We start from the raw sequence: 26,277 nt of genomic DNA on the forward strand, positions 1-26,277 counted from the left end.
ACTTGGGAGACATAAATGTAACATTCAGGAATGAGGATTTCGCCTATGAAAGCTGGCCGCTGAAAAGTCGGCAAAAGGTTTCTGTTTTTTTTCGGTGCAGACGCATCAGGCTTGGAGTAGCTTAAATCTTTTCTTTCTTTTTATTGAAGTATAGTTGAGTTACAGTGTTGTATTAATTTCTGCTGTACACCACAGTGATTCCGTTATACATATTTACATTCCTTTTCATATTTTTTTCCCATATGGTTTATCGTAGGATATTGACTGTAGTGCCCTGTGCTCTACAGTAGGACCTTGTTGTTTATCCATTCTACGTATACTAGTTTGCATCTGCTCATCCCAAACTCCCAGTCCGTCCCTCCCCCACCCCTCCTCCCCCTTGGCAACCACAAGTCTGTTCTCTATGCCTGTGAGTCTGTTTCTGTTTCGTAGATAAGTTCATCTGTGTCATATTTTAGATTCCACACATAAGTGATAGCCTATGATGTTTGTCTGACTTACTTCACTCAATGTGATCATCTCTAGGTCCATCCATGTTGCTGTGGATGGAGCTATTTTGTTCTTTTCTGTGGCTGAGTAGTATTCCATTGTATACATGTACCACAGCTTTATCCATTCATCCGTGATGCACGTTTAGGTTTCCATGTCTTGGCTATTGTGAACAGTGCTGCTCTGAATATAGGGGGCGCATGGAGTAGCTTGAATCTTAAGTGCTTTCTTTTTTTTTTTCTATTTTTAGATGACAGAGGGAGGTTACAAGTTAGAAACATAATATTTTGGCAGTTTTGGTTTGATTCTAAACTTCAGTTCGCTGGGGAGAAATAATATTACTGCGGAGATGAGGAATGTGTTTAGTGAAAAACCTGTGTTCATGTGGTAGTCCCATTGATTTAAACTCTCTAGATTTTCTAAGTCTCCAACCCTCACTCCCCTCGTCCATGATATATGTTTTAAATGCATTATACTGCTCTGTCAGCCAGGAGTACAGGTGTTAGATGAGGAGAAATGTAGTGACTTGGAGCTGGTAGATTTCTAGAGCGTACGCAAGATGTCTTAAATAAAAACATGAGTACAGCAAGACATTATAGGTTTTCGTAGCCTGTGTCTCAGACGTGATAATAAATGATGCCCCTCAGCGGTTTTTTTTTTTTTTTTCTTTTTTGGCCACCATGCGCGGCCTGTGGAATCTTAGTTCCTCGACCAGGGATTGAACCTGTGCCCTTGGCCGTGAAAGTGCAGTCCTAACCCCTGGACCGTCAGGGAAGTCCTTCAGTAGGTTTTTTTTTTTTTTTTTTTTTTTTTTGGCGGTATGCGGGCCTCTCACTGTTGTGGCCTCTCCCGTTGCGGAGCACAGGCTCCGGACGCGCAGGCTCAGCGGCCAGGGCTCACGGGCCCAGCCGCTCCGCGGCACGTGGGATCTTCCCGGACCGGGGCACGAACCCCGGTCCCCTGCATCGGCAGGCGGACTCTCAACCACTGCGCCACCAGGGAAGCCCCGTCAGTAGTTTTTTAATTAGAAAAGCTAACAAAATTTTAGTGTTTCAAACTGTTTTATTTGGTGTTGATTTTTTTTAACATTATAAACATTAAAAGGAAAAAACGATTTGCATTTATAAAGAATTAGGACTCATTCTAAAGTATGGATGTCTTCTGGATGAACCCGTCTGGTTCTCTAAGGACCTCACCCTAGGCCCTTCCAGGGAGCCCCGGGAGAGGGTGGGGTGGGGTGTGTGTGCTGGTGCTGCCTCACCGCCCAGCCCCGTGCTGGGCACACCTAGGGCCCTGGGACCCTTCGGGTCTCTGCCCTGCATCCACAGTCGGTGTCTTTGTTCACGGCCAGAAGCAGAGGGAAAGGGTGGTTCCAGATGTTTCTGCCCCTTTGATGGCAGAGACAAAGGCTTTCCTCACAGGCCTCCAGCCGACATCCGCTCCCGTCTCCTGTCAGGACCGTCACGGCTACCCTCCCTGTGAGGGGGGACGCACGTGGCCCCTCCCGTGTCTGCGGGGACTCTGGCTCCACAGTGCTGCCGGCCACCGCGGATGGTCGGATCCTAGTAACAACGGTGGAGGGCGGCACCTGCGCAGGATGGGGTCAGGGATCCTGGAGGATCCGGACGGGGGCGAAGCCCTGATAGACCGGCCGGCCGTGGGGAGGCAGGAAGAGGACCTGGCGGTGGGCGTAGCGGAGACCACCTTGGTGTGTGCAGGATCCTGCGTGGGGGTGGATTCTAACTGCAGAGAGGAGGCGTGTACACAGAGTAGGACGGGAACGCCCCAGATCACAGGCTGCCCCTTGGGGGTTATGCGCATGTGACTTACCCATGCAACTTTTCTTTTGGTGTGGGGGTGTTCTCGCCAAGTTTTAAAAGCAGAAGAGTGCCAGCGATTTGAGGACAGAGGAATAGTACCCGTAAAAATCCAGATCTCAAGCTTCTTTAAAAAAAAAAAAAAAAAAAAAACCAGAAACCTGGAAGACCCGCCCACACTGGCTGTTAATTTCCCTGGGGCTCCCAGCAGCCAGGACCGGATCTAGCTGCTGCGCCTTCAGAGGGGAGCGCCCTGCCGCCACCCCAGGGCCCCCTTCGAGGGCTGTCTTTTGCACCCCGGTCCCCTTCCCTACTCTCTGGGTGCGAGTGTGTGCAGCCCCGAGATCCTGTGCTTAGTTAGGTTCCCCAGGCTTGGCCTTTGACATCTATCTTTGTCCATTTGAGCTGCCGTAATTTAAAAAAAAAAAATTCCTATAAACAAGAAACATTGAGTTTTCATAGTCTGGAGGCTGGAAGTCCAGGATCCATCCAGGTGCCGGCAGATTCAGTGTCTGGCGAGGACCTGCTTCCTGGTTCATAGGTGGCATTTTCTTGTATCTTTAGCCGGTAAAAGGGGTGAGGCGGCTGTCGGTGGTGGTGGGGGGGCTCTCGTATAACAGCACTGATCTCATTCCTGAAGGTTCCACCTTCATAACCCAGTCACCTCCGCGAGACCCCACCTCCTTATACCGTCACATTGGGGGTTGGGTTTCAACATGTGAATTTGGGCGGGGGGCACAAGCCTTCTGTCTCTGACAGCACCCCTGAGGAGAGTTTTTCAAAGAGACAGCCCTCGTGATGGGTGAGATCTTCTCTCTTTCACCCGATAGAGAGACGAAGCCTTCCGGGGAGCTCTGACTCATCTAAAGGGAAGGCGAGGTGGCCTTGGGCGGGTCCCCTTGGAGCAGCCCCTCTCCTGAGTTGCCCAGCGGCAGCCTTATCTAAAAGAACAGGCGCCGTTTCTTTGAAACAGCAGAAGGCTGGGAACGTCCATTACAAATAAACAGCCATGTGTCTGACAAGCAGGGACACTTTGTTCTCGTGTCCAGCAGTTCCGCTTCCTGTTTCTTGATTGTCGATCAGCTCCTGCAGATCGCTTTTCTTCTTTGAAAACTGCAGAATTAAGTCACTCCAGTTATCCCTGTTGAACCGGTGCTTAAATGTTCCCACTACTCCTATGCAAACGATGTATGAGAAAAGGTTCGAGTCGGGGCAGGTCTCTGTTCCCCGTCGGCTGCGGAGCCCGCTTGCTTCTGCCCGGTCCGTGCCTGATGCTCGTACAACGCACTGCAAAGGGCAGGTGTGCCTCGTATTCCTCCTGTGGTGTAAGGTGAAGGCTGGCTCTAGACGGGAACTTCACTCTCCAGGCTGACTCTTTTCCCTCTCTGTTCACCCTTCCCACAGACATTGCGTGACAGACGCTGGTATCGGAGGGGAAGAGATCAAGAGACTCTCGGGGTTTTATCCTCCAGGAGGTGCTAGTCTTGCTGTGGGGCTGACAGCAGAAGCAGGGAACCGAAAACAGGGGGTTTGGGGGACTTCCCGGTGGTCCAGTGGTTAGAACTTTGAGCTTCCATTGCAGGGGGCATGGGTTCCATCCCTGGTCAGGGAACTAAGATCCCGTGTGCCACGTGGCGCGGCCAGAAAGAAAGGAAGGAAGGAAGGAAGAAAAAGGAGGGAAGGAGGGAAGGAAAGGAAGAAAGGAATACATAGGGCTTCCCTGGTGGCGCAGTGGTTGAGAGTCCGCCTGCCGATGCAGGGGACACGGGTTCGTGCCCCGGTCCGGGAAGATCCCACATGCCATGGAGCGGCTGGGCCCGTGAGCCATGGCCGCTGAGCCTGCGCGTCCGGAGCCTGTGCTCCGCAAAGGGAGAGGCCACAGCAGTGAGAGGCCCACATACCGCAAAAAAAATAAGGAATATATAAAAACCCCAAACCAGGGGGTTTGGAGCCCTGAGTGGTGATGCGCTCAGGGTATTCAGGAGGCCAGGAGGTGGCCACTGGGTCCCATGGTGGAAGCGGTGTTGGGGGGTCCTGGTGTGGGATCCAAAAGGATGAGTGGGGTGAGCCAGGCGGAGTGAGTGTGTGCCTGTCAGGGGTAGCGGGGTGTGAATAGAGGGGACCCAGCCAACAAAGCCTGCAGGCAAGGAGGACCATTTCTGCGGGGAGAAAGGACAGAGGCTTCTTAGTTGCAGCCCCGTGCTGTTTGGGCCGGGCTCAGGGCGTCCAGAACAAGGCCTGTTCCGCCTGGTAATGGTGGGATCTGGCTGAACCCAGTGGCTCCACCTGGCTTGACTCGCTGGCCTCTCGCGTTGCTGGTGGAAGAGGCTTTGCGGCAGGTTCAAAGGGGTGTTAGAGCTGTCCGGTTTCCTGTGTTCCCCAAGAGTTATGATGACTGTTGCAGGTACTTCGTCCTTTCTCTAGTTCTCAACTGGGGGAGGTGGCTTTTGTCCCTAGCCCCCTCCCCCCCACCCCCACCCCGGGGCACCCTGAGTAGTATCCGGAGACGCTTGGGTTGTTCTGACTTGGGGTTGGGGACGCTGCTGACACCTAGTGGGTGGGGACCGAGAATGCCGCTCCTCAGTGTCTGACGGCCGCCACCCAGAGCACAGGACCATCCAGCCCTGGTATTGGAGGGGAAGCCCTGGTATTGGATGTCTGTAGCGCCGTGGCGGGGAGAGGCAGTGTGGTACCCCATCGTACCCCATCGTTGGGCTATGCCGTGTATTGTCTGCTGGACATTTGGGTGGTTTCTGTGTTTTAGCTGGTGTGGTTGATGCCAGTATGATCATTCTTGCACGGGCCTCTTGGTGAACATACCTACACAGGGTTGACTTGAAGGTTATTCTCTCTGTTTCTGCAAGTGGTTGTATGGATCTGTGCATCCGCCCCGTACACAAGAGTTGCAGGGGTTAGAAGCAGGCCAAGTGTCCACCGACAGGCGAAAGGATAAGGAAAATGTGGCATACACATACGATGGAATATTAGCGTTAGAGAAGTGGGATCACGTGGACGAACCTCAAGCGCTGTAACCAGACACAGAAGGACAATCCTGTATGATTCCACTTACACAGGGTATCCTCAGTAGTCAAGTTCATGGAAACAGAAAGCAGAACGGTTGTTGCCAGGGGCCGGGAGATGCTGGATGGATATGGAGTTGTGCAAGATGAAGTTCTAGGGATCGGTTACACACAATGTAATTATAGGGAACACTGCTGAGCTGTACCTTTAAAAACGGTTGATGGTAAATTTTCTGTGGGGTTTTTAAACCCCGCTTTTAAAAAACAAGAATTACAGGTGCTCCTTGCCAAGCTGCTTTCCTTCGGGTGTCCTGGTGTCTTCGTGGTTGCACTGCACTCCTTTGCAGCTCGTGGGACGCACCCTGCCTCTTCTCCGAGGTACGCTCGCTCGCTCGGGGCAGCAGAGGCACAGTGGCTGTTACAGGGTGACAGGAGTTTGAGCTTATGTAAATGTGGGAGAGGGTCCGTAAGGGAGACCTGGGGGATCCTGGACGGAAGGAGTGCCTCTGAGAAGCCATGCCCAGCCGGCCTGGGGAGCTGGCCCGGAGGGTGCCTGCATGCAGCCACCTGTACGTGGGCCCGGGCCAGGCATCTCCTCGTAGGAAGACAGGGGATGCAGAGCAATGGGGTGTAAGAGAAGCTGGAGGCCACCGGGCTCTTCTGCATCGCTTCCACCTTTTATCCTTGGACAGATTCTCCTTTGGACCCAATCTAACCAACCGTACAGGGATAGAGATTCTAGAAAACGTAGTTCCTGTGTTAACCACGAGGACCCAGAGCTGTGCCTGTTATAAACACCTGACCTGTGTCTGCAGCGTACATTTCAAAGGGCCGTCTGGGGAGATGGGGCATGTGTCCTTTTTTCCCCTTTGCTTCCTTGCAAAGCCACAGTATATAAACCATGACATCTTTTAAAGAGGTATTTGTGTCTTAGCCTGAGAACTTAAGTACCACTTAAATCATGTTTTTTGTTTTTTGTTTTTTTTAATGCGAGAAATGCGGTCTGGGTTTCCATGAACATAATCCACTTAGGGGAAACTTTTGTAAAACACTCCATGTGTAAATGGCAACTTGCTGTATTTTAGAAGTTTTCTGTAAGGCTATAGTCGCTAATCAAGGGAAAAAGAAACTTTAAATTAGCTTGAGAATAACCAGTAAGAACATCTAGGATAACTGAGCTTCGGGATTTCTTTTCCCCCAAACAATGTTGCTTGAAAGGACTTAGAAACCACTCTACCTAAATAGCTTGGAGTATTGTAAGTGAAGCAGTCTCCCTTTACCACTTCAACGTCTGGTTTCCCCGTGTTCATGATCAGGAATGGGGATCATGTGTCCCTGAATTGGAGAGTCCAGGGATCTAGCCTGTGCTGTAGTCCTGATTGGAACACCAGCAAATGACAAGTAAAATGATTTGTAAACATACTTGTATAATACTTCTGAATTTACAAAATATTTTCATAATTGTCTCACTTTTATTCCCCTGTTGGTCCCGGGTTGTAAGACAGCCAACTCTTCCCACCCTTGTTTTGGGCGACAGAATTGAGGCGAAGAAAAATCCAGTGACCCCCTTCCAGTTGTGTAGTGAAGGGGTCGGGGTGAGTCTCCAGCCCTCGCTCCGTCACCCCTCATTTCTGTGAAACCTTGCCTGATACCCCTCCCCGAACCCTGTGGCTTGACTCTTCCCTCCTCTGTGCCGCCGGGGCCCACGAGTGCCTCCCTTGCCATGCCTGTCACATGGAATTTATATCCGTCAGGGTCCAGTTGGGAGGCAGAAAGCGCATAGTAATTGGAACAGGGCCCGCATAATAGGAAACAGGATTCCGCAAACCGGCCACATAGCAAAACACCCCTTATGTCTTGTCTGTCTGTCCGGCAAGGTTGAGCAGTTACCATAGGGACCGGAAGGCCCCGCAAAGCCTAAAATATTTACCATATGGCTCTTGAAGGAGAAGTTTGCCAGCCCCTGGTGTAAAGGATGACTAACTATTAGCAGATTATTACTTATTGTCAACTTACTGAGTCACGATGAGCTAGGAACTCCTCCGGGGTAGAGAGAGCTTTAAAAGAGTGCAGGAGTAGCAGGTGCAAGGACCAACCACTGCCTCTAGGGCTGAGGCACGTTACCTATAAGGGAGGAGGAAGGAGGTGTGCGACCGCCCCCCTCTTACTGCCCTCCCTTCCCCCAGTCTGAGATTCAGATCTGCATGGCATGGGTGTGACAGCAAAGTCACTGAGCCCCTCGGGCTAGCTGACAGACAGGAAGCTGCCCGTGCAGAACCTGGCAGGTGGCCAGGGAGCTGGCTGGCATGCCAGTGGAACCCCTGGGAAGCCGTCCGAGGGCATGCTTCTAAAACTGGCCGGGAAGCTGCCCGCTGGAGTGCTCGTGGAACTTGGCTGTGAGCCGCGGTGGATTCAGCCACTGCCTTGTCCACAGGAGGAGGCGGAGAGGACAGCAGCCCCTCCAGCGCCCTCTCCTGAGGACCCTTGCAGAGCTGCCAGCCCACGGAGGAGAGCTATCCTCAGGTCCTGCCCCAGTATCACCGCTCGCTCGGGCAGCGACGGGTGGTTTGCACTTAAGAGGCTAGCTGGCGTGGTGTTGAAATGGGTTGTTCGCACACTTTGCTCCTTCTGGATTGTAACGTACCAGGCACGGGTGTTCGGAAAATGCTCCCTGAATGGTGCTTTCCAGAAACTGTCCCTTGCACGGGTTGGCCCGTGTTCTCTAGAGTGCTGTGCTGTGCTGAGGCTCTGGACTCCGCAGGGTCCCGAGGCCCCTAGACCTTTGCCCCACCTGGAGAAGAGGCACATACCTTGGGCTTTATCCTCCCCGGGGGAGGCCGTGGCCCCTTGGCTCCGAACGAACGCTCCTCCCGGGGTTCTCTTCTGCAGCCAGCCTGGGGTCTGAGCTGCCGCTGCTGATCCCCTGTTGCAAATTCCCTCCCCTCTCTGTTTCTTAAGACCTCTCCCTGAGCGGCCAGCTTCTTGTCTGTGTGTGTTTGGACTTGGGGTTGCGCAGTGCAGCCTCCACTGCCTCTGGGTCTTCGCACGTCTCATTGACCTGCTCGGCCCCTCAGCCTGGCTCTGTCGCCTTGTTGGGGCCACACCTGCCTTCGTCTTGGGGTGGCATGTGATCCAGCGTTCGCTTTAGCCATGAGTGGCAGGCGTGTGTTAGAATCTTCAGAGCAGACCCTCGTGTTCTTGTGTGTGGGACTGAATACTGACGTGCTCACCTGAATCCGAATGTATGAGGTGGGTGTCGGTTTCTTAGGATTTTTTGCATGTGGGGGTAGTTATCATTTTTCTTGTTTTTTGGTACTTTTTTTGTCAACCATGAGGAAAGCAGTTTTCTTCCCTAATTGATATTTTATTGGTTGTTTTGAGGATTGGTACACACACGGTTCAATTTGTACATCCTTCCTAATGTATGTAGGAACTGAGGAACTAAGAGACCACGTAGTTCTGATTCTTTTCTAAACAGGTGTTCCACTGACTTTCTGGCTTAAAATGTGGAAACAACTTTTCCTTAAGAGGATGTCAAGTATGAATCCCTTCAAATGTTGATAGGCTGTGACGTCACAGGTCCCACTTCACCGTTTCATATCATAAGCACCACGTGCTCAAATTTCCATGTTTTTCTTGGCACATTCATGGCGTGTTATTAGGGAAACTGGAGTGTCGTGACCGGGGACAGGAAGGGCCAAGATCAAGAAGTGGTTTTCTTTAGGAAGTAATTATACTAAAAAAACATAGGAGTACAGGTAATTTTATTTTTATTTTTTTAACTTATTTTTTTGTTTTGTTTGTTTGTTTTTGCGGTCCGCGGGCCTCTCACCGCTGTGGCCTCTCCCATCGCGGAGCACAGGCTCCGGACGCGCAGGCTCGGTGGCCATGGCTCACGGGCCCAGCCGCTCCGCGGCACGTGGGATCTTCCCGGACCGGGGCACGAACCCGCATCCCCTGCATCTGCAGGCGGACTCTCAACCACTGTGCCACCAGGGAAGCCCTAACTTCTTATTTTATATTGGAGTATAGTTGATTAACAATGTTGCATTCGTTTCAGATGTACAACAGAATGATTCAGTTATACGGTACACATGTATCTATTCTTTTCTAAATTCTTTTCTCAGTTAGGTGTTACAGGATATTGAGCAGAGTTCCCTGTGCTACACAGTAGGTCCTTGTCGGTTATCCATTTTAAATATAGCAGCGTGTATCTGTCAGTCCCAAACTCCCTAACTATCTCTCCCCCCACCCCCCTTGGTAACCATAAGTTCGTTCTCTAAGTCTATGAGTCTGTTTCTGCCTTTTGTAGCATTTTTTAAATTTTCCACATATAAGCGATATCATACGATATTTCTCTGTCTGTCTGACTTGTGTCACTCAGTATGACAATCTGTAGGTCCATCCGTGTTGCTGCAAATGGCATTATTTCATTCTTTTTAATGGCTGAGTAATATTCCATTGTGTGTGTGTGTGTGTGTGTGTGTGTGTACACACACACACACCACATCTTCTTTATCCTTTCCTCTGTTGATGGACGTTTAGGTTGCTTCCGTGTCTTGGCTATTGTAAACAGTGCTGCAGTGAACACTGCAGTGCACATATCCTTTTGGACCATGTTTTTCTCCGGGTATCCTGTTCAAGACCTATTACGTGCGTGACTGCGTCTCCAAATTGCCATTGAGTATGTTTTGTGTTGTCAGGTTAAGAAAAACTACCCCCCATGGAATGTTAAGCTGAATTCATTATCCCACCCTTCCCTGGTTGGACCAAAATATAACCAACGAACAATTTCACCTCTTCAGAAAGCGTTTATACTCCAGAAATGGGGTGAGGTGGGATTTCCTTCTTAAGCATGTTTCCAGAGCTACGGCGAAGCTTGAATTCCCCAAATAGTCGATAAAAACACTCCTCAGGATGTACAAGAAGGGAGACAGGGACCAGTGACTGATGGTATGTTCACGTCTTAACACTTGAGAGGTTTTTGGTTTTCGATGGGCTTCTCGGTTACCAGAGATGCACTCTCCGATTAGTTCACAATTTGATACTTTTCCTGGATGAGTCAGCTCTCTTTTCTGAAACAAGGGAGCTCAAGGAGAATGAGTTAAAATAGTTAAACGAAGCAGACCAAGGAGGTGACGTCAGTGATTGTCCTGGCTCACAAAAGGCAGTGCTTTCTCATGGCTTGTTCTCCAGACAGCAAAGCTTTCTTTGAGATAGTCATAACTGATTAATCACGGGTGTGATTCATGGCCTTTGAAATATGATACTGGACTTAACACATTCTTCCTCCTTTGGTTTTGATCTCTGGGTGTCGCGATTTTCCACATCAGTCCCGCTCAACGTCTGAGCTCCCCCGGCCGACCCTTTTCCTGTGGCCCTTGACGTCCAGCATCGCTTCTGTCCTTAGACCTTCCTTCCCAGTGTCTGGAGCACTTGCTTACATTAGTGTTCTCTGCCCTGTGTTGGTTTGAGCCCTTGTTTCTGTCCAGTACAAAGACAGAACCCGCCACCTTCTGTTCTCGGGCAGAAGAAATTCTTTTCACGTCAGCCTCCAGGATGAAGCTACCAGATGCATTTGCTGGAATAAGAAGGTCGCTCCCCTGCTTCCGTGCTGGCCTTCGGGGGCCCCCACTGCCTCCAGGATATCATGCCAGATTCCGACCCAAGGTCAAGTTCCTCATCTTCCTCTTTCTGCCCTTATCTTCAAACGCTCCCCAGCCAGAGCTCTGCGCTGGGCCAGGCTGACATTCCTCAGACCGGCCCGGCTTCCTGCCTCTGCCCCATCTTCACATGCAGACCCCCCTGTGGAATGTCCGCCCCCATCCATGCCACCCCTTTCAAGTTGCCCTTCGTGGGCCTCTCTCTTCGTGAAGTCTTTCATCTCCAGCCCTGAGGCCAAGCGAGCCCGGCCCCTCGCGCCCCTGCTGCCCTGATGTGGTTCCTTCCCACGGGAGTCCCGGCTCCCAGGAGAATCAAGGTTCTCCGGCCTCCGTGGATGTCATCCTTGATCAGCTGTAACTAACATCCGTTGGATGAAATACAAAAACCTTGTTCCAACGAGACTTCCATTGACTGTTTTTTCCCCCTGCTGCTGTTTCCAGAAAAAGTGTTTCCATAAGAACAGCAAGGAAATCTGCACATTTGGGGACACTTGAGTCTTAATTGAGGCCCTACACTGGAGTTTTCCAATGCCAGTGAACACTCAGACCAGAATATTTGACCTGGCACGTGAACGTGGGACGTTGATTCTGCCCGTGACACACGGACAGGCATCATGGGTGTGGAGTCATTTGTTCTCGTGTGCCTGTCTTTTTGTAAAGGGACTTTTCTTCTGAGCTACAGCTGAGAACTTCGCCTGGTGGCTCTGGGACAGGACTGCCCTGTTTGTGGCTCTGGGACAGGACTGCCCTGTTTGTGGCTCCCGAGTGCTGTAGATGTCAGGCAGTTCCCTCTGCTAGTGGCAATGCCAAGCGCTCACTTGACTATAAGGCAGGGGACGGTGACAGAACGATCCTGAGTGTCTGTAATGTGTGATATACTGTACAGTGCTGGCAGGCAGAGTCAGTAAGTATCCTGTGAGACTAGAGCCAACTTCAGGTTTGCTCTCTACCAAGTTCAAGCCTAATTAATTCTTCCTAATGGGAGAAGTTTGAGGGGGTCAAGAGTACAGACTGCAGGTTTTCAAAACGTCTTCTTTTACAACTGTTTTCTCCATGAGCACAATAAACGTCAAACAGACAGTTTGTCTTGGCGAGGAAGCCAGGCGGGGAGAATTCCCCAGCTTCTGTGTCGCCCAAGCCCAGCGCCGTCTTTGCTGGGAATGTAGGTAGAGTGTGGTTGGGACGGTGCGGGTGGACACTTCGGAGTGCTGTCTTCACTGGTGCAGGAGGAGCTTGGGAAGTCTTTGCGGATGAGGGGAAGCAACACGATGTCATCAGACTTCGATGCCAGCGCTTGGAGACAGTCTCGCAGAACTTGTGCATCCAGGGGTTTGTGGGAACGAGACTGAAAAACCCACCGGGTCATGGCTGAGTCACACGGGTTGCCTCCAGGACGTCCTGCCTTGGAAAGCCGTCCTAAGGCCCTTGCAAGTTCCTTGGTCATAGTTGTCTTGCCTGAAGAGTTTTCTTGTGAAGCTGAAATTCAGAGAGGCATCATCGCAAGGAGAGGGACGCACGTACACGCGCTACCCTCGCTTCTCGCCAGCTCTGCGCGTGTTTGCTTCTTTGGGCTTTTGTGACTCTCACCCCCTCTTCGTTCACTTCCTGCACCTTCACCCACCCATCTTCTTCCAGGTTTCTCCGTGTTGGGGCCCCAGGGTTCTGTCCTCAGCCCTTGGTGGGTCTGTTTTCTGTGTAGGAGGCCTCCATCCCCGTCCTTTCAGTTTTTAAATTCCTTCCGCTGCTGGTCACCCCGTGAGCAGGCCACCTCTCCCCGGGTACCCTCCCCTCCCCTCAGGCAGCCGCCCACCGACCCTCCGCCTGACGGCCCTTTGGCCTCCCACCCAGGGCGTGCCAAAACGGAAGCTCCCCACCACGTAACCTTCACCTTGGCCACGTGTGGCTGAGTGTGTAATCTTGGGGGGGTGGAAACTTACTTACGATCTGTTATCATGTTGGGATAAAAGTTGTCTAGACTTTGAAACCGGTTGTTAACTGAATGGTTCGCTTCATAGTTTAGTTAGGAGTGCTCATTTTGTTTATGCCGTGGACTTGCAATGAATAATTGCTTTATTAACCTAGGAAAAGTTCAGCTGTCCTTGGGATCGGGCGGAGACGTTAGGAAAGTACCACGTGGTTTCAGAGCTGCGCCTGTAAGTTGCCTCGTTTCCAGCTCTGTAACTACCGGAGGAGAAACGTTCACGGCTTTAGTGCTTTGTGAGGTTCGGAACGGACCTTTAGGTTAGTCCTGGCAAACAGAGCAGCGAACTTCCTAACCCGTACACCTCTGTGCGTAGAAGCATTCATCTTTTTCACTAGTTTTCCTAGCAGTTCGTAAAAATAATGGCTTTTCGGTGTGAAACGGGGGTTGGCAACTTTTTTTTAACAACAAGCCAAGTAGTAAATATTTTTGGCTTTGTGGGTCAGACTCTGTTGTTCTCTCCTGTAGCGGTGTATAAACAAATAGCTCTGGTTGTATTCCAGTAAAATTTTATTTACAAAAAAAAAAAAAAAAAGCAGCTGGCTGGATTTGACGCATGGGCCACGGTTTGCCAAGCGCTAGTACAGAAGCAGGTTGGTTAATCGATGGATTATTTGATGCTGAGTTGGATTACTACTGTATAGGGAAGACGAGGGTGAGGATTTAAAGATTAAGATTCCTCAGGATAAAAATCATAAAACGCTTTTAAGGAGTCAGTCAACACACATTCATACACGCGTGTTTAACACTGAGTAGGGAGTATTTTACGTACCCAGCGTGGTGTAGTCATCTAGGACTGTAATGAAAGGAATCAGATGCTAAGCGTCAGCAAGGATGTGGAGAAACTGGGGCCCTCGGATGCAGAATGTAAAACGGTGCAGCTGCTTCAGAAGGCAGTCTGGCAGGTCCTCACAAGGTTCGCCGTAGCTACCGTGCGACCCTGCCGTTCCACTCCTAGGCGTACACCCAAGGGAAGTGAAGACGCACGCGCAAGCACGAGCTTGTACACCAGTGCTCACAGCAGCATTAGTAGCCAAAAAGGAAAAGCAGCTTCAATACCCGTCACTGATGAACAGATAAATAAGATGTGGTCGGTCCATACAGTGGAGCTTCCTTCAGCCATGAAAACGAATGAAGCTGTGATGCAGGCTACGACATGGTGTACCTTGAAAACCTGAGTGAAGGAAGCCAGACACAGAAGGCCCCCTATTGTAGGATTTTGTTTATATGAAATATCCAGGATAGGCAAACCCTAGACGCAGAGAGCAGACGCATGGTTGCCAGGGGCTGGAAGCATCGGGAAGTGACCGCTGACAGGCACGGACGAGGTTTCTTCTGGGGTTAGGAAACCGTTCTAAAATGGGTGGTGGTGGTGGCTGGACAACTCTGAATATACTAAGAAGCCACTCATTTATCTTTATATGGGTGAGTTGTGTGCTGTCTGAATTATATCTAAATACAGCTGTTACGGAAATAACTAGGTGCGGGATTAATCTATGAGAAATAACTAGTAAATAATAATTTAAAAAAAAATCTATCATGATTTTTTGGAGGAAGGAGATCCAGAAAGTGAATCGGTATTTCTGGCTCTGCTGTTTCTGGTGTGTTTCTGAGAGCTCGTGCGCTTTCCCGCCCCTCCGTGAATGGTACACCTTGCGGAGGCAGACCGGGTGAGGGATGCGTCCCTGGTCTCCCGCTGGGAATCAGGGCCCAGGTGGATCCCTTCACCCCTGGGTTGTCCTGAAGCCAGTCTGAGAAAACCTGTGGGTGGCATGTGTCACGGGCATGTTGTCTTCCTGGCCAAGTCCTGGGGACTTGTTTGCTTGTTCAAGAGGCTCACAGGGTACACTTCTGTGTTGCAGATCGAAGAAGGAAGCAAAGCGGCGGCAGTGGACAAGTTGTTGGCCGGAGATGAGATCGTTGGCATCAACGACATCAGTCTGTCGGGGTTTAGACAGGAAGCGATTTGCCTGGTGAAGGGGTCGCATAAGACCCTGAAGCTGGTGGTGAAAAGGTAAGACCTGGGCCTCGTGCCTTGTTTACAAACAGAGATGAGCGGGACCGTGAAACCTGGAGTCTATTGGCTGCGCCGTGTCACTGTGGCAATCGTGATTTGGACTTAAGTCGTGTGCGCGTGTGTGTGTACATGCATGTACACTTAGGAATCTATCTCTTGGCCAAGGATGAATCCAACATCAAAAATTTTAAACATTCTTTTTTTAAAATTAATTTTTATTGGAGTATAGTTGATGTACAGTGTTGTGTTAGTTTCTGCTATACAGCAAAATGAATCAGCTATACATATACAGATGTCCACTCTTTTTTAGATTCTATTCCCATGTAGGTCATTACAAAGTTGTTGTTGTTGTTTTTCCAACAGTTATTTATCTTGGCTGCGCTGGGTCCTAGGTGTGGCACTGAGGGTCTTCATTGCAGCACGTGGCCTCTTTAGTTGCGGCATGTGGACTTGTAGTTGTGGCGTGCATTCAGGATCTAGTTCCCCAGCCAGAGATCGAACACAGGCCCCCTGCATTGGGAGCGTGCAGTCTTGCCCACCGGACCACCAGCGAAGTCCCTACGAAGTATCGAGTAGAGTTCCCTGTGCTATACAGTAGGTTCTTAAAAGATTTCTTCTTTTATTACTGTTGACTGTTAATTTCGACGTAAGTGATTTTGAATACTTAAATCTTATTCTTGGCAACATGTCGGTGGTTTTCTGGCAGTGAGGAAACTGCTTATGCTCCAGATGATGAAATGTCATTGCCTGTGTTTTACACAAGGTGGCAGCCTACCAGGTTTTGGGGTTTTATGCTAAAATGGGATGCATATAGACTTACAGGTCAGCTGGCAGGTGTTTCCAGTGCTGTGCTGAGGTCTGAGGGGAGCAAGTGCATATTCCAAGAAAGGAGATTGTGGATAGGAGTTGGGATGATTTGAAGGGGTCAGAAAGTGAAGTTGGGCACGGGATGCTTCTACACACAGGCACTAGAACGGTACTACGGGGCAGCATGGAGGTGTTTTGGGACTTTTTTTTTTTTTGGCCACGCTGCACAGCTTGTGGGAATCTTAGTTCCCCAACCAGGGACCAGGAATCGAACCTGTGCCCCCTGAAGTGGAAGTGCTGAGTCTTAACCCCTGGACCGCCAGGGAATGCTGGTGACTGGTTTCAGCTAGAAATAATTCTCGACCTTGTGTTCTACAGTTGGCTAATTCATAGTAAAGTGTTGACGTGCCCCTTTTAGCAGAATTAGTGCAGTCTTTCCAAGGTTGGCTGTAAATTTTATTTTACTTTTTAAAAATTTATTTATTTATTTATTGTTTATTTTTGGTTGCATTGGGTCTTTGTTGCTGTGTGCGGGCTTTCTCTAGTTGCGGCGAGCAGGGGCTACTCTTCGTTGAAGTGCATGTGCTTCTCACTGTGGTGGCTTCTCTTGCTGCAGAGCACGGACCCTAGGCGCGCGGGCTTCAGTAGTTGTGGCACACAGGCTTCAGTTGCGGCTCGCGGACTCTAGAGCACAGGCTCAGTAGGTGTGGCGCACAGGCTTAGTTGCTCCGCGGCATGTGGGATCTTCCCGGACCAGGGCTCGAACCCGTGTCCCCTGCATTGGCAGGCGGATTCTTAACCACTGCGCCACCAGGGAAGCCTGGCTGTATATTTTAAAAAGTAAATTGACTCAAGGCCTTCAGTTTTTAGTACAGACTTGAAGACATATCCCTCTGGACTTTTTATGTATTTATTTTGGGGGGACCAAAATAGCATCCAAGGAGGAGGTTCAGAAACGAAGAAGGAAGAAATTTCATCCTTTGCCACATTAATGTAGCAGCCTCATTTCTCAGTGGAATAGGCTGTCCTCCTTGTAAATCAGAAAACTGAAGTTTCAGAATGGCCATTTTGGAGACTTCTGGGGGAGCAGGGGACAGGACAGGTACCATCATGGTGTGTAATTTCTTTGAGGTCACCTTATTAAGCCTCCTAAGGCAGGACGTGTGACGTTCTCACAGGATTCCGTCAGACTTGGTGGAGCGCTGGTGATGGTGAGGGACACTTGACCCACACAGGGGAGACAGCGGTTATAAACCACCACCTGAAGTGTCTCCTTTGCGGGGCTGCCCGAGCCCCCAGAACACACAGACGGCTCGTTGGCTTACTGTCCATCTCCCCCCACTGGGAAAACACTGGCTTCGTTGATGCGGTGAGCAGACCGTCTCGCCAGTTTGCGGCTCCTTATTGCAGTGCCCGACGCGCAAGGGCAAATGAAGGGCTTGGACTTACTGAATCGAATTGGTTTGAACTGCCCCGGGACGGGCATCATTGGAGGGCCTCATGGGGATGCTGACACTGAGGTGCTCATTCAGTAAAACCTGTCAGTGTGACGTCGGCCAGCCCGGGGGAGGCAGCAGCGAATAAAACCGAGCCAGTGACACATCCTGGGGGACGGAATGAGGATGCATGAATATTTTCACCGGTTGCATCTCACAAGGTAAAAATGAAATGTTGGTCTATGTCAGATCTTATTCTAGGGTCCAAAAAAAGAAAAAGCAGGTGTGTAATAAAGTTGGTGTAGTAACAACAGCTGTAAAGAAGGGAATTTGCACCCCAGTAGAAAGTTGGATGAAAGACGCTCATAGGCAGTTTCTAACATGAGAAATGCACATAGGAAACAAGTGTTTAAAAAGACGTTCAACTAAGGATCGACAAGTTTACTTACAAACCAGGTTTTGATTCTCCAGCTGGCCGAGATCTAATGGAATAGCAATGCCCGTTGGTGCTGAGATGTGGGGAAACAAGTGCTTATTTGATGTAATGCTGATGAGACTTTCTGGTAAGCGGTTTGGCAACATGTGTCAGAAGGCCTATTTTGGACTCAGAATTTCATTTCTTGGATCCTAGATATTCAGCAAAAGGAAATGACTGAAGTGAATTAGGGACCGTCCATACTGCAGAGTGCTGCCATTATACATGGTGTCAGCCAAATGAACTTATCTACGAAACAGAAACAGACACAGAGCACAGACTGGGGGTTGCCAAAGGCGGGTGGGGGGTGGAGGAGGGATGCATTGGGAGGTTGGGATTAGCAGATGCAAACTATTATATATAGAATGGGTAAACAACAAGGTCCTACTGTAGGGCGCAGGGAACTCTAGTCAGCATCCTGTGACAGACCGTAGTGGAATAGAATATGAAAAAAATATATATGTGTGTGTATAACTGAGTCTCTGCTGTACAGCAGAAATGAACACATTATAAATCTATACGTCAATAAAAGTTTTTAAAAAGAAGACAAGTGCTACTACAAAATTAAAAAATGGTGTCAGTGGGCTTCCCTGGTGGCACAGTGGTTAAGAATCCGCCTTCCAATGCAAGGGACACGGGTTCGAGCCCTGGTCCGGGAAGAATCCCATATGCCGCGCGGAGCAACTAAGCCCATGCACCACAGCTACTGAGCCTGCATGCTAGAGCCCGCAAGCCACGATTACTGAAACCTGCACGCCTAGAGCCCGTGCTTTGCAACGGGAGAGGCCACTGCAATGAGAAGCCCGCGCACCGCAGAGGGGACTGAGAAAGCCCGTGTGCAGCGACAAAGACCCAACACAGCCAAAAATAAATAAATAAAATAAATTTATGGAAAAAAAATGGTGTCAGTATTTCGTGACATGGAAAGATGCCCCTCAAAGTCCAGTTGAGTGGAACACATACAAGCAGTTATAGAACTGTATCGGCCCCATGAAAAAAAGTTTTAATTTTTAATTGTGGTAAAATACACATAACAAAACTTACCATCGTATCCGTTAAGTGCACAGTCTAAGTGTATTACTCCTCTGATGACAAAAATGGCGAGCTTGTTGCACTTTTTTTTTTTTTTTTTTTTTTTTTTGCGGTACGCGGGCCTCTCACTGTTGCGGCCTCTCCCGTTGCGGAGCACAGGCTCCGGACGCGCAGGCGCAGCGGCCATGGCTCACGGGCCCAGCCGCTCTGCGGCATGTGGGATCTTCCCGGACCGGGGCACGAACCCGCGTCCCCTGCATCGGCAGGCGGACTCCCAACCACTGCGCCACCGGGGAAGCCCTCGTTGCACTTTTAAAGAGGAGAGGCCTTTGGGGTTCCGTGTGATGTGTTCACAGGACTCAGCAGGAGATTTGGTCCCCAGGAAGCAGTCAGCTGTGCTCTGTTCTGGGCGGTGCCCCCAGGAGGCTCTGTTTATTGCTCTGTGATCAAGACAGGCAGGATCACCCTAGGGGTGGGTGTTGGAATGCCGGCTACAGTTACTCCAAGTGACTTTTTATTCCGCATTTATGAGTACTCAGAGTAACCCGTGGGCGTGGGACAACATTCACTTTGGAACGGGAACTGGGTGGGATCCATCAGCCTTTCTCCCAAGCCCTCTCATCTTCCCATTTTGCCGCTCCGGAGAGTGGCCGTGTCAGTACTAATCTCTTAGGTTTCCTTTTAGAAACAGGTACCTCCTTATGTGTTACACGTGAAAATGGGGGTTGGTCCAGGGTGAGTGCTCTGAGTCGAGATTTCTCCTGACCCTGTGCGGCTCCACGGTCTGGATCCTCTGCTGTGTGTCTAGCAGGTCCTCTGTGTGTGGACATTTACGGTGCTTCCGGTGTACAGCAGACAGTGCTGCGGTGTGATGCTTTTGAACCCGAGACCCCATACATGTGCATGTAGGCCGTCCTGATCCGTTCCTAGCGTGGGAGGTTTTGAGGCAGAAAGTACCGTGCATCGTGAAGTCTGTTTTTGTTGGCTTTGTGGATGTGATAGGTGACCGATGCTTTTACCGTGTAAATGGGCATGTCTGTCATTATGACCGAGGTTGGTTGGGCATCATTCCATGTGTTCAGAAGCTTTTTTTTTTTTTTTTGAATTCGAGGAACATAGTTAAGGATCTAAAAACCGGATGATGTGAGTTCTGTTCGGAGTACACACCATGAGAACTGGGGGTAGAAGGAGAGAGAAGGCCTGGGGGCCCGGCCCGTTGGCCGTGGAGCTGACTGCGTATCCAACAGACTTGTGGGGAGACCGGTCAAACTTTGGCTGCGAAGGGTTGATGGGGGCCCTGGTGTAGAATCCCACTTTGTAACCCGCATACCCGGTTCCCCTTTAAGTGAGGGGTGTGCAGATGGCTCTCTAGTTTAGATAGCGCTTAATACTCTAACTAACACGTACAACCCAAATAAAACCAAACCAAGCAGTTTGTCCAAATGTTTTTTTCTTTTCAAACACACTTTTAAAAACAAACTTAGGTGTTTTTAAATTTTTTAAAGGTAATTTCGGATTAAATTTTAATACTGTGTGTGGGTATTACTTTTGCCTATTAGAAAAGTCTGAAACGGTGGTTTTGCCTAGAAATGTGAATAAAATTCTACAAAATGGTTAATTAGTCAATACTAGGATCTGTTGATGTCGTCTGGCACATGGTGAATTACGGTTGTAAGTACTGAAGATGCACATAATAAGGAGTTTTAAAACTCCATATGGGGCTTCCCTGGTGGCGCAGTGGTTGAGAGTCCGCCTGCCGATGCAGGGGACGCGGGTTCGTGCCCCGGTCCGGGACGATCCCACGTGCCGCGGAGCGGCTGGGCCCGTGAGCCATGGGCGCTGAGCCTGCGCGTCCGGAGCCTGCGCTCCGCGACGGGAGAGGCCACGGCGGTGAGAGGCCCGCGTACTGCCAAAAAAAAAAAGAAAAAAAGAAAAAAACTCCATACTAACTTACCATTTACCTTATTGCAAAGGCACCAGTGAGTGCTTTTAACATGATTTCTCTTAAATCGGTGACGTTTTCTTCTCTCTCTAAATCTCACCATTCTCGTGTTTCTTTATCCCTAGGCAACCACTAATCTGACTTGTATCTCAGAGATTAGTTAGCATTTTCTAACTAGTGTTATATGTAGAGCTCCAAAAGGGATCACGTACTCTTTTAATATATATATATATAAATTTATTTACTTTTGGCTGCTTTGGGTCTTCGTTGCTGCGCGTGGGTTTTCTCTAGTTGCGGCGACCTGGGGCTACTCTTCGTTGCGGTGCATGGGCTTCTCATTGCGGTGGCTTCTCTTGTTGTGGAGCACGGGCTCTAGGCACGCGGGCTTCAGTAGTTGTGGCGCGTGGGCTCAGTAGCTGTGGCTCGCGGGCTCTAGAGTGCAGGCTCAGTAGTTGTGGCGCACAGGCTTAGTTGCTCCGCGGCATGCGGGATCTTCCCGGACCAGGGCTCGAACCCGTGTCCCCTGCATTGGCAGGCGGATTCTTAACCACTGCGCCACCAGGGAAGCCCTGGATCACGTACTCTTAAAAAAAAAAAAAGTGCTTAGTGTATGAAGGCACTCTGTAGTTAATTCATAGACTGAGCCACCAACACGTCAATATCAAATGTTGCCCTACCTGCGGATCACCAAATGATAAATGAGCTGCCTGAACCCTCAACTCCCTGCCCAGCCCAGGCACCTTAAGAAAGCGTGGCTTTTCTGATGAAGACTGAAAACAGCTTAGGGTCCTGAGGGTGAGAGTGGCCAGTGCAGGCTTGGTTTTTCTCGGAGGTTCTGGGAAGAGGCGTGTACGCGCCTCGGTGTAAAACACATACCCGTGGTTTTATGAACGAAGTGGGCATCGTGGATCACATCCTGACGCCCTCCCGCTGGCGACAGCTGCTGGGTGTGCGTGTCTTGCTTCAGACTGTGCGGCGAGCAGGGCACCCGGCGGCCAGGCGAGGGTGGTGGCGGACTGACTTCACGAGGCGGTGGCATCCGGTTTCACGGGGCATGGGCACCGTGTATCTTGTCATCGTTTAGAAGCCGGGACTGGGCGAGCGCGATGCCTTGGGAGACAAGGACCCAGATCACTGTCTCTCCCCAGCCACGTTTCTTTCCCAGACAGCTGAGAGCCAGCGCTTCCCTCCCAGAGCTGTGTCGGCTGGAAACAAAGCAGGGTAACAGGAAGCCCCACCAGGTGCACACATGTTCTCCTTTGAGATGTCCAGGTGGCATCCTGGCGTCTGCCCGGGAGTCAGCGGAACCGGGGCACCAGCAGGGGCAGCCTGGCCGTGCCTCCCGGGCACCCGGTCCTTCCCTCTTTGTTCGGCCAAGGAAGTGCTGCTCGCAGGAAAGTGTGGGAGGATGTGGTAACCTCTTCTTCTGTGTCTGTTTCTCTGTGTACTTGTCGCCTGCACTTTCTTCCCCCGTGTCGGCCCCTCCCTGGAGATCCTGATGGGCAGGTGTGGGATGAATCTCGGCGCTGGTGTTTCCCTGAGGGCCACGGGCTAGTTTGCTGGGTGGCCGCAGTGCTCATACCACTGGCTTAAGCACATGTGCTTGGAAAAGGTTAAGACCCGAAACTGGGTCACTCGAGGCCTTTTCCTGATTAACGCAGGCGTCAGTAAGCCCCTTGCTGTGGGAGACGTGCTGAAGTAGGGGACGCTTCTCGCCCGGTGCTGGGTTAAGGCTGTTGCCGTCCGATGCCGTAAAATGCTCACTGAAAGCTCTGTGTGCACAGCACCGGGATACCATCCACTGTCCTCCGTTCACAGGGAAGTTGGTACCATACGTTCAGCTCCTAAAACGTACATGGAATTTCAAACACCGTAGGGAACACGTCTCTTAACTGTCAGGCCGTGAATTCTATTGTATAGCTTGTAATGACTCTTTCGGTCTTCCTTCCAAATGTATGTGGTAATCTTAGTCTCGTCTACAGTGAACTTCGCCTGCCACTTCGTCGTTCGTGGCCCTCTTGAGCCGTCCGCTGCTGCGAGCAGTTTTTATGCCAGGGCCACGTTATGCATAGGGTTGACGTATGTTTCCTGCCTCTTTGCCGGAGGCCTTAAACCCTTCCGTGACTCTGCTTACGTCCGCCAAGCTTGCCTTCGGGAGGAGATTAACACCCAAGGATGGAGGTTCGCTGCAGGAGGCCGTAAGGGACGGCCACGTGGGGTGGCGTGGCGACACATCTGAAGAAAGGAGGTGTCTGGTCTAGTGACGGCACCCACGCCTGCTAGGAGCAAGTTTCTTGCCCCGTGCGTGGGTTTCTGGACGTCACTGAGTTGCAGTGAGTTCTACACCAAGCCAGTGTCGTGCCGGGCTCCCCTCTGCTGCTGGCTCCTTGGAGTTGTCCTAGGGCAGGTGGCTCTGTGCGTGGCCCCAACATTGATGAGTGCAGGTGTTCCTGAAGCAGCAAGAGGAGAGGGATGGATAGGACGTCAGCAGGTTGTATCCCTCCTGCTTTTCCCTCCTCCCCCTTCCTCTCCTTTCTCCCCCTCTCCCCCACCCCCAAGAGCTCTTCCTGGTGCAGAAACTGTGTGTTCCCACAGAGGGTGTCTGTCTTACTGGGGATGCTGGTGGGTGTTGCCTTTGGAGGGTGGTCTGAGATGGATCGTTCAAATTTCAGGGGGAAAGTGTCTGTTTTGAGCATTTGCGGGATTTATTCCTTTGTTCCTGTGCTTATTTTCTTCTTAAAACAGAGTAGACCCAGAGGTTTATCCTGGACAGACGCCGACTCGCTTGGGCTGTTTGCCATTCTTGTTTTTATGAAATAAAATCGGGGGGAAAAAGCCACACAGAGCAGGACTGTGTTATTTGGGGAAAGGTTGCTTCTACTCAGATGCAGATTAAGCGTGTGGCTTAACCAGCTTAATCAGCTGAATCTCCAGGTGAGATGTTTCAGATTCTAAGCCATGTAGAGAGCGGTAAACAGTTAGGATTTTGTTTTTCGTTAGAAGGCATGCGAGTGATGTTGATATAATTTAGTTTGGAAGCGCTGGTGGTTTCTAATATATTAAGGCAGGCAGAGAACGTTTCACGTACTTTTGTTTCTATACCCTGACGTATGAGACTCTGTTGCTCTGTTGCTCATCCTTAGGGCTGCTCGTACTTAGTTATGTTAATGGTTGCACATTTGAGTGTCCGGGGTGTCTTTACCGAAAAATCCATTCTGTTTAAGTGTAGCCAAGAAGCTGCATCGGTGCCTTTCTGAAAACTGGGGACATGCACCGTGACCTCGGGTGGTTTGGACAAAGCGTTTTTAGTACGGGTAGTGCTGGGTGAGACAGTCCCCTTCACCCCCCTTTGCAAAAGTTAATGGAAAAATAGCCAGGCCATTTGGGTCTGCTCCAGTTCTGCCTGCGTTCATTGTGTGACATTTCTACGCGGTCTTTCCTGCTTATGCACCCGGGGAACGCCGGAGGCCGAGACAGGCGTGCACTTGCCCTTGCTGGGAGACAGATAAGGGGTGCCCCGGCCTCGTGGGGCGGAACCCTGATGCTTTTATCCCGTGTGAATGCTGCTACACGGCCCTGGCATTGGTTTAAAATGCAGCTTTGATGTCTTGTATCAGTTTCAGCTATTTAGGTCATTTGGGAATTTTCCTCTTTACCTCTTTCGCCTCGTGTATAAAGGCAGGAGCTCCTGGACTCTTATCCCGGTTTATCAAGTGTGATGTCACCACCCACAGCATCGTGTTGTCAGATCAGTGCCCGGGAAAACAACTCCGCCATTCACAGAGTGGTCTGATCTCTGTTTTTATTCATTCACGTAATGTACATTGGAAGCGCTCCAGCCAGGCGGCTGAAGTCGTACCCATAGGTCCTGCCCTCGGGGCGCTGGCAGCTGAGGGGGCGGATGGGCATGGACAGGAAAAGCTCTAACAAGTGGTGGCTCTGGGAGAAGGAGGGAGGGCTGGAGCAGAGCTCAGCAGTCAGGCTGTCCTTTGAAGGCTGAGCCAGCTTTGAGACACAGACGTGGACCTAAGTCAGTGATGCCGGGACCTCCTAAAGAGGCTGGCAGAGCGGATGGGGGAAGGGAGGAAGGGTATCTCGGGGCTAGAGCGGCGAGTCTCAGACCTGAGCTCGCCTCGGAATGACCTTGAGGGCTTGTGCAAACACAGCCGTCCCAGCGATGCCAGTGCCGCCTGGCCCGGGCTTCGCTCCGTGGCAGTTGGGAGTAGCTGAGGGCGGTGGGGTGAGGGCAGGAGCTGCCAGAGCTGAGTTGCAGGGAGACTGGTGTGGTAGAAGGTAGAGGCAGCTCGGAAGAGGGAGAGGCCGGTCAGCATCTGTCCTCTAGAGGCTTGACCGGCGCAGGAAGGAAGCAGCAGCTCAGGGCAGGCTTCATTTTGTGTCTGTAGGGTGGTGCTTTTTATGTGTGTGTTTCACTTTTAAAGAATAAAAAGGCTGTTTGCAGTTGTCGCCCTCCTCCAGCCCAGTATCTCGAGGGCCTGTACCCTCTGTGGGCCTGTCCCTCGGGGCCTCTGCACACCCTCCCTCCCTAAGCTTCTGGGGGCTCCTTGCCCGGAACTCACCCCCATCACCCGCAGGACTCACTGGGAAGCATTTGAGGAACTTCCAGCCTTCCCTTTATCTGGAAGTCCCTCCCCACTGCCGCCCCCCTTGGCGCTTGCTTCTAAGGTGCCCCAAGCATCACTGTTGGTTTCATTTTCCCCGAGGATGTCGCCTGCAGCCAACACACCCTGTGGTGCCCCCTCACAGTGTCCCGCCAGGCCCTTCCCATTGGCTTCCCAGCCTGTAGGCCTGGTACTGTCAGCGGCCCCCCCCCCCCCCCCCCGCGCTCGTGGGGACCACATGCGGACCGCGTTTATTTTCTGAGGCAGCGCCTGTTGGCTGCACGTGGAAACGTTAGGAAAATAATCCGGCGTTCACGTGATTTTTTTTTTTTTTTTTTTTAGGGACTTCTCTTTTTCTGAATGAGAAACATTTCATTGAAGCCCTTATTTTAATAATTTCTTTTTAAAAATGAATTTTCTGTATCTAGATCCATTCTTAACTTTCATTGGTATCCTAGCATTTTTTATATTTGAGATCTAAACCCCTTCCCTTCAAAAAAAAAAAAAAGACTACCTAGCATAAAAAATTATTTTTAGAAATTGAAGTAAATTTAGATTAATTTTGGTGTGCACCTTTTGGGAAAGGTTTCAGAGAACCCTCATTAGGGCGAATAATTTGATTTGGAAGCCGGAAAACCCGGTGTTAATAGTCAGCAGCATTGCTTTTCGGTATTCATGTGGAAGGAATATTATGCCATATTAAAAATGACATTTTGGAAAAGTGACGGTGGCCTGGAGAGTCAATGCTCACCAAACCAGGCGGGCTGCAGAGAGAAAGGGCCCCGCCAAGTCTGCACGATGCTCTCAGCCGTCTGAAACGGGGAAAGAAATGCAGAGACGTTACCCACCGTTCATCTTCAGATGACGGGTTATCCTCTTTATTGTCTTAATCGCATTTCAGTTTTTAAATGTTCCATGTTTTCTACAATACGTCTATTCTTTAAGCTTTCCCAGCAGCAGTGGCCATGTGAATGAAAAG

At 50.5% G+C, this 26,277-nt stretch overlaps 1 protein-coding gene across 7 annotated transcripts in view; it reads left to right on the forward strand.

Annotated features, from left to right (window-relative positions):
• Window positions 1–26,277, forward strand: part of SHROOM2 (shroom family member 2) — a 134,896-nt gene that overhangs the window by 45,887 nt on the left and 62,732 nt on the right. For 6 of the 7 annotated variants that reach the window (XM_027095558.1, XM_027095561.1, XM_027095557.1 and 3 more), the window contains exon 2: window positions 14,833–14,984. In XM_027095558.1, the coding sequence (XP_026951359.1) occupies window positions 14,833–14,984 (152 nt within the window). Of the gene's footprint in view, window positions 1–13,442; window positions 14,396–14,832; window positions 14,985–26,277 lie in introns of those variants that run through there. The other variant, XM_027095559.1, reaches the window with a different exon arrangement.

The sequence above is a fragment of the Aethalodelphis obliquidens genome, unplaced genomic scaffold, assembly GCF_003676395.1.
Source record: "Aethalodelphis obliquidens isolate GAN/ISIS:26980383/991018 unplaced genomic scaffold, ASM367639v1 scaffold91, whole genome shotgun sequence".
Taxonomy (NCBI): domain Eukaryota; kingdom Metazoa; phylum Chordata; class Mammalia; order Artiodactyla; family Delphinidae; genus Aethalodelphis; species Aethalodelphis obliquidens.